This window comes from Gambusia affinis, linkage group LG08, assembly GCF_019740435.1.
Source record: "Gambusia affinis linkage group LG08, SWU_Gaff_1.0, whole genome shotgun sequence".
In the NCBI taxonomy this organism is placed as follows: domain Eukaryota; kingdom Metazoa; phylum Chordata; class Actinopteri; order Cyprinodontiformes; family Poeciliidae; genus Gambusia; species Gambusia affinis.
Genome location: NC_057875.1, coordinates 1061555 through 1076277, shown reverse-complemented (window position 1 = coordinate 1076277; position 14723 = coordinate 1061555). Strand labels below are relative to the sequence as shown.

Genomic DNA, 14723 nt, shown 5'->3' with positions numbered 1-14723 from the left:
CAGAGCAGCGCTGGTATAAACGTTGTTAAACGGTTAATAGAGGAGCCAGAAAGAGCAAGAGTTTTTAAAGAGACAGAGGCCCAATATCATGTGTTAAATCAGGAAGTCAGATTAATATATACAGCATTAAACAACACCTGAAGGTGATATTGTTACTTGATTGTGTTGTGAAATGGTACTACGTGCCTGTAAATGCATGATACTGGCCCTTTACAGTTGCTGAAGCCTCTCCCTCCACATGTCAGCAGCCGTTTAACTAGTCTGGGTGGAGCTGACGATCCTGGAGATTTCATCACAGTTTCTGACTGAAATGAGTCAGAATTAAAGAGCTGCTGCTCTGCACATGGGGAACACGGCTTTCCTTTCTTCTTCTTTCCATCATTGTCATTTATCTCCTTTTCCACACACCTCTTTCTTCTTCTCTTTACTTTCCAGCTATAAATGCACACACACACACAAGCACACACACACACACGCACACACACACACACGCACGCACACACACACACACACGCACACACACACACACACACACACAAGCACACACACACACACACACACACACACACACACACACACACTCAATGCAACTCCACACCATACTTGTGTGGAGTTGCATTGACTTCCATTAACTTGTACAGTCTAAGCCTGATCTTCTTGATTTTTTTATTAATCAAAGTAAGTCTTTCTATACAATATTAGAAATATGTCAAGAATGTATTTTTGATGTAACTTTTATATAAGAAAACAAACATTTATTGCTTAAAATGCTAAAATATCAATCCATTGGTGTACACTTGGTAGACTGCAGCCAAAACAATTCTTCTAACATCAACAGGTGAAAAGCTCGACCCTTTCTGCTCAACTCATCTGGGATTATGTTTTCAATCCATGATTGGAAAACAAAATGTGCCTACTACCAGATTTTTGCAGAATTTGAACCAAGTGAAGCTAAATCTTCCACTGAAGGCTTCTGGGTGGAACAGAAACATTTATATCTGTACAGTTTTGACTTAGTTACTGCTCTGACTTGTTTTTAGAGTCTGTACTCCAGTTAATTAATCAATTACTAATTCAGTTGGTCAGTTGGCTAAACAAGTACACACACACACACACATCCACCCTTGGGTTCAGTTGACAACCTGAGCAAGCGGAGGTGATAGTGGGCAGGAAAAACTCCCCTTTAACATTAAAACCCCGGCAACTTTCACTTTAGTTTGACTGGCTGGTCTTTCTGGCGTCTTCCTACGCAAATCCACTTGATTCTCATCTCCCTTTAGTGCTCCGTCTGGCATTTCTCCTATTGAGATCGATTTCTCCAGGTTTAATATCATTCTGGCCAATCAGCAAACAGGAGGAGGAGCTGTGATACTGAGCAGTTAAAGTCAGAGCAAAATGAATCTTCCCTGCCTGAGTTTTAGAAACAGAACTAAATTTGTGCTGTTCTTTTCTTCAGGAGCGAGAGCAGAAGCAGAAGTTACTGGACCCGGCGCCGGTCCGGACCTCACAGTGGTTCTCTGAAAACCACATTAAACCTGAGAAAGAGGTGAGACATCCACACATGGAGCATGGCCTGTTTTCCTGACGACTCAGAGTAAAACTCTCCTGTTTATGCCTGCAGGACAATCTGAAGGCCAGATCAGAGGAGGAGAGGCGGAAAGACGAAGAACTGGACCGGCAGGTTCTGCTGGCTGAGCAGCGCCGGGAAGAGGAGCGCCTCCTGCAGGAGGAGCAGCAGAGGGAGAAGCTGGAGAAGATGAAAGCTGTGGAGGGTGAGGCTGGGCGGGCGGAGCTGCTCTCTGCTCCAGATGTTTCTCACAGCTGGACTCCACAGTTTCTGGGATAAACAGGGTTTGGTGGTAATTGTTGACTGTTGATAATGTTTTGTCGTCTCATCAGCGACCTGCCAGCAGCAGGTGTGATCCTGTTGCCTTATTGTTCTATGGTTTGTTCCCTGAGAGGCAAAGGGACTCTAGAAGCTTTATGAGTTACAAACAGGATGGAAAACCTTTAATCAGAGGATCCCTCCTGCCTCTGATGGCTCCTATCAGGGCTTCACCAACTGCTGATTGTTCTCCAGCAGAGGAGCTTCAGGGATGTTTCTCTGGATGAGCATCTATGGCAGGCAGTTTTAGCATAAGATTGATAGTGTCTGACCATCTGTAATTACAATGCAGATATCTAAGGTTGAGTTTCAAAGAGATACAACTGGCCCTGTCGCAATAAGCAATAAATCAATTAATTTGGATTGGATTTCAATAATTTCGGTTTGCATGATTTATTTGTTCTTTTCTAGTTCAGGAAACCAAAATACTGCAGGTAGCTGTTTGGACAGGTCAGTGACCGCGCCAGAGAGCCCAGTTTCTTAATTCAGATATCTAAATATGTCATTTTGGTGACCTTATCTTGAAAGAAATATTGAGCACAATATTTTTAATTAGAATTATGACTAGTCTACTAATCCGTTCGTGATTAGACATGTCTTAATTAATTAATGTGTCTAGTCATGAACAAATTTCAGAAATGTGGAATGTAAGTGAATCTGATTTTATGTTAAAACGGTTTTCACAGCGCAGCAGGATCTGTGTACTGTAGATATTCTCCGTCAGACATGTTTAATCCACCCAGCAGGGGGTCTGGCGGGCCGCTCGGCCTTTCATGTTGGAAGCTGAAGCGGAGGCGCTGATGCGTCCTCGCTCTGCTCCTCTCTGGCAGCTGAGGTCTGGTTTTTATCGGCCGGGCTGACGGCCTCAAACACGGTTTAAACTACGACTTCAAAGCCCGGGGAAACTGCGTTTTCCTGAAGCCGCTGTGCGGCGGGTTTTTAAAGTCCTCTGTGGATCTAACTGTGTGTTTGTTGGTTTCCCTCAGAGCGAGCGAAGAGGCGGAAGATGCGTGAGGAGAAGGCCTGGCTGCTCTCCCAGGGAAAAGATCTTCCACCCGAACTCCTGAACCTGGAGCCGTCTTCCCCCGTCAGACGGACACGCAAGAGCAAAGAATTGTGAGAACGCAAATCGAACTCTTCCTCAAGTTGCTGCTGCAAAATTCAATGTGTTTAATCAAGATTTTGACTGATAAAAACATCACAAGGTGAAGTATTATGGGATAGTGGAAGAAAAATGAAAGGTTTTCAAAATAAAAATTTTTCTGATTAACTGAACCAGGAGAAATTGAAAATAAAAAGTTAACAGCAGCAGAGGGAGTCGTTTAGTTGATGGCAGCATTATGTCAACCTCCATGAATCATAGCCAACAGCCAGACCAGGGGCAGCTTCTATGGAGAGAAAAAACTGAGAAAATAAAAAGTTATCAGTGGAAATGACAGCAGATGATGCAGAAGGAGAAGAGCGTGAGTAACGGTGGTCAGTTTGCAGCATGAGTACAGGGATAACTCAGAAAAATTTAAGACCTCAGAGTGAGGCAGAGATAGTTCAGATCAAACCATTTTCATGTGTTAGAACGGCCTAGTCAAAGTCCAACTCAACCTGGAAACTGATGGTTCTCTGAGCTGGTGTTCCCAGTCTGACTCAGCTTGAAGCAAAACTGAAAGAAGACTGGTTAAAAAGTAAACGTCTCGCTGCTAAATCTGATTCTGTAACATATTCACACAGAGAGGCTGAATTATGCCGCACTTTTCAGCTTGTCGAACTCTTTGAGTTTTCCTTCCACTTCTCTGCGTCGTTCAACAAGGCGCCGTGCTCATGTACCTGACTCAGTGTTGCTCATGTCCAACCTTTGCCTCCACAGCTACGACATTGACGATGACTGCACCGCTCTTTACAAAGGTACGTCCATAAAATGACAATGCAGCTCATCTGCTGCCCATCAGCGCTGAAGAGTTTAACCCGATCCCTCTTGTGTTCAGTGCTGGAGGCCCTCAAAGCTCACAAAGACGCCTGGCCTTTCTTAGAGCCTGTGGACGACTCCTACGCCCCAAATTACCATGACATCATCCAGGTAAATTCATTTATATCATGTTAATTATTTATCTTTAATGATGTTTTTTATAGGCTAGTCGAATACTTTGACCTTTCATCCTGCCAGACTCCCATGGACCTGTCCACCATTGAAAAGAAGCTCGGCGACGGGGAGTACGTCGCCAAGGAGGAGTTTATTGCAGACGTGAAGCTCATGTTTGAAAACTGTGTGGAATACAATGGAGAAGACAGCGGTAAGCCATCAGCCTCACAGACATGCATGTTACTAGTTATTAGTGGTGGGACTCCATTACAATTATTAATCAAGTTGATTTCTGTAATTACACTGGCGATGTTGCTGGTGGGACAGACATACAGGCTTACCAGAAACACAATACAAAGCTTCTGGCTTGGGACTTTTTGAATGTAAAAAAATAAAATAAAATAAAGTGCAATTAACTACGTTATCGTTCTGACTGTAGTTTAAACATAATTCAGAGACAAAAATGGAGCCCTACGGAGGGGCATTATTATGTAAAATCACATCAACTTATAATGTTATTATCTCATCATAAACAGACCTGGAGTGTTGTCTTGATTCTTTAAATCCTTTTATCTCCATGGCCTGGTTGGACCTAACTCTGCCTTCAAGACGCAGCTCCTCCTCCACTCAGCTCCTTCAGACTAGCCAGCAGTAATTAGCTGAGAATTGCTGAGCTATTATAGGAGCTACTTCTCTGACCAACGCTGGTTAAAACATTAAAAGGTGAACATAGGAGCCATGCTGAGATGACGTCCTGGAGACAGAGTTTCAGAAAGAGCAAGAGTTTGAAAGAGATAAAGTTCCAATTTGAAGGTGTTAAATTACCAAGTCAAATTTCTTTTAAGTCATCTTTGACATGTAGCATTTTTATAACAACTGAAGCTAACATAGTTACTTGATTGTTCTTTAAAATTCCACGATGTGTCTGGAAAACACGATACTGCCCCTTTAAAAATCCGTTGGCAGTTGGTCCTGGTTCTGACTCGGTCTGGCCCAGGATCTAGACCAGGGGTGGGCAATCCTGGTCCTCGAGGGCCGGTGTCCTACAACTTTTAGATGTGTCTCTACTTCAACACACCTGAGTCAAATAATGAGGTCATTAGCAGGACTCTGGAGAACCTGACTGCACTTGGGAGGTGCTTCAGTTCTTGGATTCAGGTGTGTTGGATCAGGGAGACTCTAAGAGTTGCAGGACACTGGCCCTCGAGGACCAGGAGTGCCCACCCCTGATCTAGACGGACCTGTTCTTGGTAGCTAAAGCTTCTTAGCCAGGAGTCAACGCGAGGGACTGATCAACCAATCAGAAGCAGATTTAGGTGTAACTACGGCAACGTGTTGGTAGAGAGAAAATGACTAATTTTAAACCTTCAGTCGGTTTAGCACCAGATTTAACCTGGTGCTGAACCTGGTTCTGGTTCTGGTTCTGCTGGAGGTTTCATTCTGATAAAGGTGAGTTTGTCCTCTCCACTGTCACCACATGCATGGTTGCTATGAGGGACTACTGTATGAAAAGAAAAGCAATTTTGTCATCGGTGCGTCAGATTTATGGGCGTATCAGAAACATGCAATACGAAGGTTCCTTTTATATGCCAAATATAAAAAGGGTGATTAGTTGCATTAACATTTAAATTCTTCTTTGTAATTAATGAATCAAAACTAAGGCATTAGTAAGTAAATCCCGTCCCCAGAAATGTTTGGCTTCATGTATGTTGCGAGAAGGACTTGTCGATGTGTTTCTCAGGGGAGAACTGTTGCAGCTGCTGTAGAAAATGGGGGAAGTGTTGGAGGACCGGGGGGTGATGAGGGGTCCGTGTTGGAGGGGGTCCAGGGCAGCCTTGACAGTGATTAATGGGGAGTGATTGAGTTGTGCTGAAGGGGACCCGGGCTCCGCAGAGCCACAGGAACATTCCAGGCCCTAAGCGCTCTGTCTGGAGCCGTCCATCCAGCTGGGGCTGCGGGGGAGGAGAGACGCTACAGGGCCTGAGGCAGGGGGGGGCAACGGGGCCAACCCACGCCCTCTGACCTGGTCGCTGGAACAGATAGAAGCTGACTGCAGCAGACCGGCTGGTCAGTGACGATACGCTCTGTGATGACGAAGGTATAAAAGTATTGACCCCCGTTTTACTAATTTAAATATCTGACAAAGAGAACCTGAGGAAAAACATTATGAGTTTAGACATCCAAGCCCGTATCAAAGAGTAATTCATCAACTAGAGGCTTATGGTTACGTTTTACCTGATGACAGCCAGAGGTCACTACCAGAACCCGTCTGACAGCATGAAGTAGGCCTGAAGAGCTCAAACAGCAACACATCATGTCCTGCTCTAAAGAAAACATCTATCAGTCTGGAGAGAGGTACAGATCCATATCCAAGGTTCTGGTTCTCCACAGAACCTCAGCAGAACCCTGATACACACATGGACCAATGGTAGTTTACAGACAAAAACTTTTGTTTTTTATCTGAAATGCAAAAATGTTTAGATTTTTTGTACAATTTTGGTTTAGTTACTGGCTTATTTGCTGTAAGAATGCTGTTCTTTCAGCAAGCTGCCTTTTATTGACTCTGCGTTCTCCAGTTGTTTACTTCAATAATCAATTGCTGCTAGATATTAGAAATTATTCTGGAATATTTCTATGAAAGGAAACGTGACGGGTTCTAGTAGGTTCAGCGGTTCGGAAGGTCCAGTGTTCTTTAGGACTGTTGTCTGACGGTTGGTTTCTCTCTGCAGAATACACCGTCATGGCCGAATCTCTGGAGCGCTGCTTTAACCGGGCGCTGCTGAAACACTTCCCATCGGAGGACGGCGATACGGACGAGGAGTTCCACATCAGCCGGGAGGACCGAGAACGGAAGGACAAGAAGCGAAACCGGACCAGTAAACATTTAGGACCGGAGAGCTTGATCAGGGCGACGGAGCAGGTCCAGCGTAAGAGGAATCTGCAGGGAAAAGGCAGCGCTCCTGCAGAGGCAGAGGACGGCCGGATGCCCCGACTGCAGCTCCCACCCCACTGGGCCAGCGGCCCGGCTCAGGGACCGGCTCAGGGACCGGCTCAGGGACCGGCTCACGGCCTGCCTCCAAACCAGCAGCACATATTCCATCCAGGACAGCAGGTGATCAGAAAACATCCTGGACCCGTCCCCACCTGCCTGAACCCGCACCTGAGCCTGAAACTAAACAAAACTAACGTCTCCATGTCTTATTGTCAGCTCCGTCCTCCAGCTGGTCCTCCCGGTCCGCAGATGTTCGCTCAAAGGATGGCCATGGATCCTCGCTTCAGCTACCCGGTCCACATCCCGAGGCCTGGAGATCCCAGCTTCAGCCGCTACCCTCACAGTTTTAATATGCAGGTACAAAATAATAAAGACTACACTTAAACTTTGAGTCCAGAAGTCTTTGACTTTTTTCAGCCTGGGATCCCCAAACTGACAGAGAGCTGGATATGCAATGAATTTGGCCCAGTTCTGCATGAAGCATGTTTTATTACTGTGCGCAATACAAACAACACCAGTTTGTTCAGATTTTTTATTTCAAACATCAGCTTGAATACAAAAGTGACAGCCTAAAACAAACTGTTTTATTTTACTTAAAATTTAAGTTGTTGCAATAAACAGTAGATGAGTTATTCGCTTGATAAATTAAAACAAACTCAATAATTTCCCTTTGCATGATCTATTGATTTTACTCTTTTCTCTTTTTCTACCAAAATCTGGATGATAAAAGTCTTCAGTCTGGTGCCTTGGTTTCAACCAAACCTCTTTTGATTGGAAGTTTTGTTCACAGAGACCCATAATTAATTTTATTTGTTCTTTCTGTTGTGTTGTTTATTTATTTTGGATATTTAAAATGTCTTCTAGTTGCAGTGTAAAATGTTTATTAGAATTTAAAGTTTATTTATCTGAGATGTGCTCTTGCATTGTTACTTGAAAATCATTTCAAAACAATATTATTGTTTATCAAATGACTTCTGGGAAAATTTGTTTTCATGACCACTTAAAATGCAGAACCTTTAACGTAAAGACTTTTGCTCACTGAAAGTGAAACTTTCTGACTGAGAAACATCGTTAATGCTTCTGCAGTATAAATGTGGCAGATACCGACACGTACAATCACCACTAACTAGTTAGCAGTTAGCCATTAAGCTAACAGGGCAGCTAGCATGCTAAAACCAAAATGCTGGTAAAGTAGAACAGTTAAGACACTCTTAAAACACTCCATATAAGAGTGGTTGATAGAATAACAAATATGATTAAAAAAAACTTTATGGGAATCATAAATATGAACTTTGCCATCCTAAAGTTAAATAAAAGTAAGACAGAGACTCTAATTCCTGCTCCCTTCCAAAACGCCATCTGTACCATCAGATCCTTTACACCTGTTGAAAAATATTTAAAGAGTATTTTTCTTTTTCTCTTTTTTTAATGTTTTATTGGAACCATTAAAAGTAGTGTAACTATAAAGATAAAGATGGTTTAATAGCTGAACTGCTTTGACAGATATTTTGAAAAAATAAATAAAATAAACAAATAAAATCAATAAATGTATGTGCAGTTGTCCAATAATTAGGACAGAGAGTAAGAAATTATCAGGGCAAATGGCAGTAGCCCAGGGCCCCGCAGGTTTTATTTTATTTTATTTTATTGACGAATGCATGTTTTGGAGATATTGTGCTTTATTGAAGAGTCGCATCAGGTGAGTTGTAAGAATATTTTGAGATTTTTATGAAAATAAACAGTACTGAAGTTACAGTATTTTTTTAGTGGTGAAAGGATGATTGAACTTACCATCATCAGTTGGTATCATCAGTTATCAGTTATGTATGGCTTTACCTATTAATGTAATAAAATCTACATTAGCAAATTAATTTTTCTTTAGTGGATAGGGCACCAAAACGGTTTCCAGCCCAGCGACTCACATCCTTGTAAATCCGGCCCTGGATGCACCAAACGTCTCACAGGAAGCACCGCCACCCTGTGGTGTAACTCGGTACAACACGTCAATTCAACATGCTTTCACCCCTTTTTTACTCCTATTAAAATATCAATAAAGTAAAACAGTTTGATCACACCTCATTATCAATTTGTTACATGTTGGATTCATGGTAATCCGTATTTAAAGCTGCGGTATGTAACTTTTCTAAAAATATATATATTACACATTTGATAAATCTGTCACTAAGAAAAAAATAAAGCTCTTCTGCCTTCTCCCAGTGCTATCCAGAATCAACCAATCAGAGGAAGGAGGCGGGGTTTATCTGCCGCTAACTTCCTCTCTGCTATGCTACAGATTGTCCTGTCAGCAGATCCTGTTTTGAACGCTAGGTTAGTTAGCATCAGTGATGTCAGTAACGCGTTAATTTGTAACGCGTTACTAACATCGGACCACTTTTTTCAGTAACGAGTAATCTAACGCGTTGCTATTTCAAATCGAGTAGTCAGACTACAGTTACTTATCAAAATCACTGTGCGTTACTATCTTCTTTTGTTATTTACCGTAATCGTATTTCCTCTACTCGTCTTGTCGAGTGACCGACGTCTCTATGCGACAGAAATGTAAACAATGGAGGAAGATTTTGTTGGTGGAAAAACTGGAACTATTTTCAGGTTCTGTCGCCAAGTCCGATTATTACAAGCGGCTTTGGGCTTCATTTTTTTTAAGTCGCTTGCAAATTTAATGAGCGGCGGGTTTTTGGGCTCGTTTTTGAACGTGAAGTTGCTCATTTGGGCTCCTCGTTTTTGAACGTGAAGTTGCTCATTTGGGCTTGGAAATAAGCAGAGACTCATAATAAATCCCAGAATTTGTCCGTCATTAAGGTAGTTTTACTCAGTCTCTCCCTGTCCATCATTTCCCCGATGATCCGTCCCGCTGTGTCTTTGTTAATGTCAAGTTAATGTATTACTTCTGAATGACGCCGAAGCTTCGTGCTGCGCTCAGAAAACTACAAACATCGAGACCAATTTGAACAGCAACAGCGCAATGTGAAAACAGCCCGAATGAACGTGTCCGTAGTTGCCAATAATTATAATGGCAAGTTAACGCCATTATAATTATTAATATTACGATAAGTGTCACAAATCTGTGCAGCCATCTGAGTTGTGGAGCTTCAGGAGGAGATCTGGGCGCTGTGCTGTGAGACCAAACGCAAGTGGAGACACATTGTTGATGTTACCATTATAAAATAGCTTACAATTAAGAAGAATGAACTCCCTCTTTGATTAGTTATCCCTCACAGCAGGTCGCTCAATCAATAGTCATCAATATTTACCTATTTTCACCAGTACGCTTTCACAGCTTCTGACCATTAATGTATTTGCTTTAAAATCACCAACTTTAATCTATTTTATTGGGATTTTATTTGATTGAATTAAATTGCATTCAATAATTTCCAATTGTATGATTTACTGATTTCCTTTTAAAAACGTGTGTTTGCATTATTCCATCGTCCACCACTCCAACAGTGACGTGGTTTGAGGTTAGCGCCATGCTACGTAGCTAAAATAACGTTAGCTTAGCATAAACTCTTCAACACCGTTAGCGAAGTGAGAGCGTTGTCTTGTAACAGAAGTCAACGAATATTTGACACTTGGTATCAGGATGATTAACGAGACTTTGAGGAATAATTTCAGCCTTAAAGTCGATCTGCGTTTGTCTCGACGTTCTGCTGACTCGTCTGTTTTCTGTCCATCAGGTCCAACGTCCAACAGCAAAAACGATGTAAACACCCGTAATGAAGCAACGCCACAAAGAAGCGTTCCTGCCATAAGGCTGGAACTGGCCGCTGCTCTGAGTCCATCGGGCCGCCCCACCGGGTCGGAGCGGACGCCCAGTTTCCAGATTTGCCATCAGTGGGCAGACGGGCTGCCAGAGGGCTCCGCCCGGCCTCACGCCGCCTCCCCCCCGCCGTCCCCACAGCGCACTCCACTCGGCTCCCTGCCGCCCAGCCACCCCTCCACTCTGCTGCCCCCCCAGGCCAGTGCGGCGGAGCCGGGCAATCAGCGACCCTGTGAGGCCGTCGGCAGGCCCGACCCGGAGGCCCTGATGTCCGCCCCGCCTGGCATGTACAAGCAGTTCAGCAGCCAGACCCCGCCCATGGGGGGGTCCATGGGAGACAACACAGGGAACAACGCGGCCCAGCGGGGGCCAGGTGGCTACAGCCCCGCGGCTCCGCCCACCTCCCAGTACAGCCTGGCCGGCGCCCTCCATCCACACTACAACAAGACGCCGTTTCCCAGCCAGTCCTTAAACGCCCCGCCCCACCCTGCCTACCAGCAGGGGGGCAGCAACGCCTTCCCCTACCAGCAGCCGCCTCCTCCGCTCAGGAACATGTTCTCTCCCCATCAGTACCAGCAGCCGGCCTACTTCGCCCCCCCGCTCAGCAGGGAGGGGTACCAGCCCCCCTACCGGCCGCAGCAGCCGGACGCCCCCAGCGCCTACCTCCCTGTGGGCGCCGCCAGGTCCAACGGTCACTTCAAGGACAGCGCTGCGTCACCGCCGGGCTCCAGCCGCGCCGCCTTGCTGTCCCCCTCTGGCTCGGAGGAGGGGGGGTGTGCCGAGGCGCCGGCCGGTCCAATCAGCGACCAGACGGCCGAGACCTCAGAGCCGCCGGAAAGCCCGAAGGAAATCCTTGACCTGGACAGCCACAATGCCGCCGCCCGCCACCGGGCAGCGCCGCCTCTCCAGCTGCGGCACGCCCATCCGGCAGGGTTCATGTATGACCCCCGAGCGCTGCACCCCGGCATGCAGCAGGGCGGCGCCCCACCGCCTCACATGATGCCCCAGGCAGCGGGCGGTGGGACGCCGTACCCCGGCCAGCCCTACCCAGACCCCCGATACGCTGCCCAGAGGCCCCACCCACACCTGATGGAGGCGCTGCAGCGGCCCCAGCTGCCCTACCCCCCCGGGCAAATGCGCATGGCCTTGTACCGACACCCCAGAGCTGCAGGGCACTTCCAGGGCATGATGGTCCAGCAGAGGGGGCCGGAGCGCTTCCTGCACCCGGGGTAACTAATCCGCTACATTCTGAGAGTTTCAGAGATTTAAAGTAAATTGGATTTTATTCCTCCTGAAACTTTCATTACTTTTGTCAACTTGTTCAGGATTAGTATTAATAAATCTGACAGCTTTAAATGGTTAATCAAGAGGCCCGGGTCGGGTCAGGCCCGGGTCGGGTCAGGCCCGGGTCGGGTCAGGCCCGGGTCGGGTACACACGAAGGCCAGTAGGTCAGATAAAAACATCTTTACACAAGAGCCAATCACAGCTCATAGTTTATTACCACATTAATAATAATTAATATAAAATAGTTGAGCATCACAATGATGGGATTTAAATAAAGCTGAATCAAACATGTTGATTCTGAGTCGCAGTTAATTTAATTTTAGTTTCATCATCATGATTCATTTTCTGAAATCTGTGTAGATTCAATGATTGGTTGAGCCAAGATGAGACTGTAATACAGAGATACTTTCTAGTTTTGAGATGATGGAAGTTTTGCTGTTTGATGACGTTCAGTCCACACTCCTCACCAGCAGGTGGCAGTAATGTTCCATTAAGTTGTTTGCCAGTCACAGTCCTCAGTTTAGGTTTAAACCAGGTGAAGTGCTTTGAACAAAAAGGTTTAAGCAGAAGTTCGAACCGGGTGACTGGTTCTGGTTCTGACTCGGTCGGGCCCAGGATTCTAGACAGAACTCCTCTTGGTAGCTCCAGCTTCCTGGAGTCAACATGAAGGACTGATCAACCAATCAGAAGCAAATCTAGGTGTTACTTGAGTTTATTAAAGTGACTTTTAATTTTTTAACATGCAGTTTGTTTGCTGGAGCAAAAGGTCCTAATCAAAGTTCACCTGGTTCCAGGCAGCAGATGATGGCCACTCCTGGAGGTGCTGGAGCGAAACAAGGACTGTAAAAATCTGAAGATCAAAGTGAGTAGAAAACCTGACGACAATCTGGAGATTTAAGAGGAAATTACTCGTTTTAATTTAGAAACACCTGCTGAAGTCGACCTTTAACTGACCTTCATTCTCGCCTTTCAGGTTCGGATTCAACAAACTGCTGAGACAGACAGGAAGTCCGTCCCAGTGGCTGCGGCCGTTTCCTGCTGGGAGGCTCCAACCGACCAGCTGCCACAGCACACAGAATAAAATGTGAAATAGTTTTGAGCCACAGAGATCAAACCTTTTCCTCCTGACTGTTTCTTCCTACACTGAAGCTTTTCTCCTGGAACGAAGGGAACCCCTTTAACCACTAGGTCAACCTGACCAGCGCCGGGGACGCTGCCTTCAGGGACGGCGGGCAGCCGCCGGTCGTCTCTTAATCTCAGGTGTAGGAGAGGCGTGTCCTGAGCGGCCGCCTGCTGATGCCTTCTTCCTCTCTGTGAATGTATGGTTAACCCTTTAGATCACATATGTCAGAGTCAAGGCCCGCGGGCCACATCCGGCCCGCGAGAAGATTTTCTACGGCCCCTGGGATGATCTTGATTTATTATTAGAACCGGCCCGCAGCAAGCCGGCACCCCGTCTGAAAAAATGCGAGATGCACCCCGTTCGATAATCGACAATCACAACGCACCCCCCCACCCCCCGTTCGATCCTCACAACACGCGCACCGTCCGCAGGAAATTTCCGCTGCACTAGACCAAATGCGTCATTTAAAAAAATCTCAATGAACATTCGATCAGTCCGGCCCTCGGCTTGTAGCTAAATTTTTTATTTGGCCCTCCGTCCATTTGACTTTGACACCCCTGCTTTAGATGACAAGCGCAGCTCTGCAGTTGCACATGTAGGGACTCTGATTCCTGCCGTTTCTACCCATAACTCTAAAAGCGTCTCTAAACTTCAGTATGCACCTGTTCAGCGCTGCCTTGATTTTACGAATGTCCTGACAGGAAGCGGTTGCTTCTGTGATTCTCTGTTATGCACTATGAGTTCAGTCAGTCCAGATTCCCCAGAACAGAGTGGCCTTCCTCAGAACCGCTGGAATGATTAGAGATCCATCCTGTACTACTGAGGTCCCGCCGGTACGCTGCACACGCATCCATCAAACACGCACCCATCAAACACGCACCCATCAAACACGCACCCATCAAACACGCACCCATCAAACACGCATCCATCAAACACGCATCCATCAAACACGCATCCATCAAACACGCATCCATCAAACACGCATCCATCAAACACGCACCCATCAAACACGCACCCATCAAACACGCACCCATCAAACACGCACCCATCAAACACGCATCCATCAAACACGCATCCATCAAACACGCACCCATCAAACACGCACCCATCAAACACGCATCCATCAAACACGCAGCACAAAACGAAGCTTCTTGTGTTCAGAGTTTCAGGTGTCTTCCTCCTCCTCCTCTTCCTCCTGCTGTTAGTGGTCAGGTTCTCCTCAGGGTGTACAGATTCAGATTACGGGTATTTTTGTGAATCATTCGAGGAAGGAGCAGCACGACGAAACTTCTACTATTCCCAACCGGCCGACTTTCTGCTTGTTTTCTCATCAATGTGTTTTAGTTTATTCTGATTCTTATTCTGATTTCCTCTTCATCTGATTTAAAGTCATTTTGGATGAAAATAAATAATAATTCTAGTTTTCTCGCTTTTCGTTGTAACTTGTGGCGGTTTAGTCTTTAGTACGGTTTAGTAATGATCTGAATCTACCTCATTTAAACAGGGTGTGTGTGTGTGTGTGTGTGTGTGTGTGTGTACTGGCCACCAGTTGACTGGACCGATTCTCTCTCTTCTGTCATCTCTGC

General features: G+C 45.6%; 1 protein-coding gene across 1 annotated transcript in view; it reads left to right on the top strand.

Moving 5' to 3' along the window:
* The window catches only part of LOC122835549 (cat eye syndrome critical region protein 2 homolog), a 41689-nt gene extending 28561 nt beyond the window's left edge, over positions 1–13128 (top strand). Inside the window, exons 8-19 of the mRNA XM_044124699.1 lie at positions 1457–1546; positions 1622–1772; positions 2872–3001; positions 3747–3784; positions 3865–3956; positions 4044–4170; positions 6689–7071; positions 7168–7308; positions 8834–9006; positions 10552–11958; positions 12809–12876; positions 12988–13128. Coding sequence (XP_043980634.1) covers positions 1457–1546; positions 1622–1772; positions 2872–3001; positions 3747–3784; positions 3865–3956; positions 4044–4170; positions 6689–7071; positions 7168–7308; positions 8834–9006; positions 10552–11958; positions 12809–12860 — 2784 coding nt within the window. The 3' untranslated portion in view covers positions 12861–12876; positions 12988–13128. The remainder of the gene's footprint in view (positions 1–1456; positions 1547–1621; positions 1773–2871; positions 3002–3746; positions 3785–3864; positions 3957–4043; positions 4171–6688; positions 7072–7167; positions 7309–8833; positions 9007–10551; positions 11959–12808; positions 12877–12987) is intronic.
* The last annotated feature ends 1595 nt before the right edge of the window (positions 13129–14723 follow it).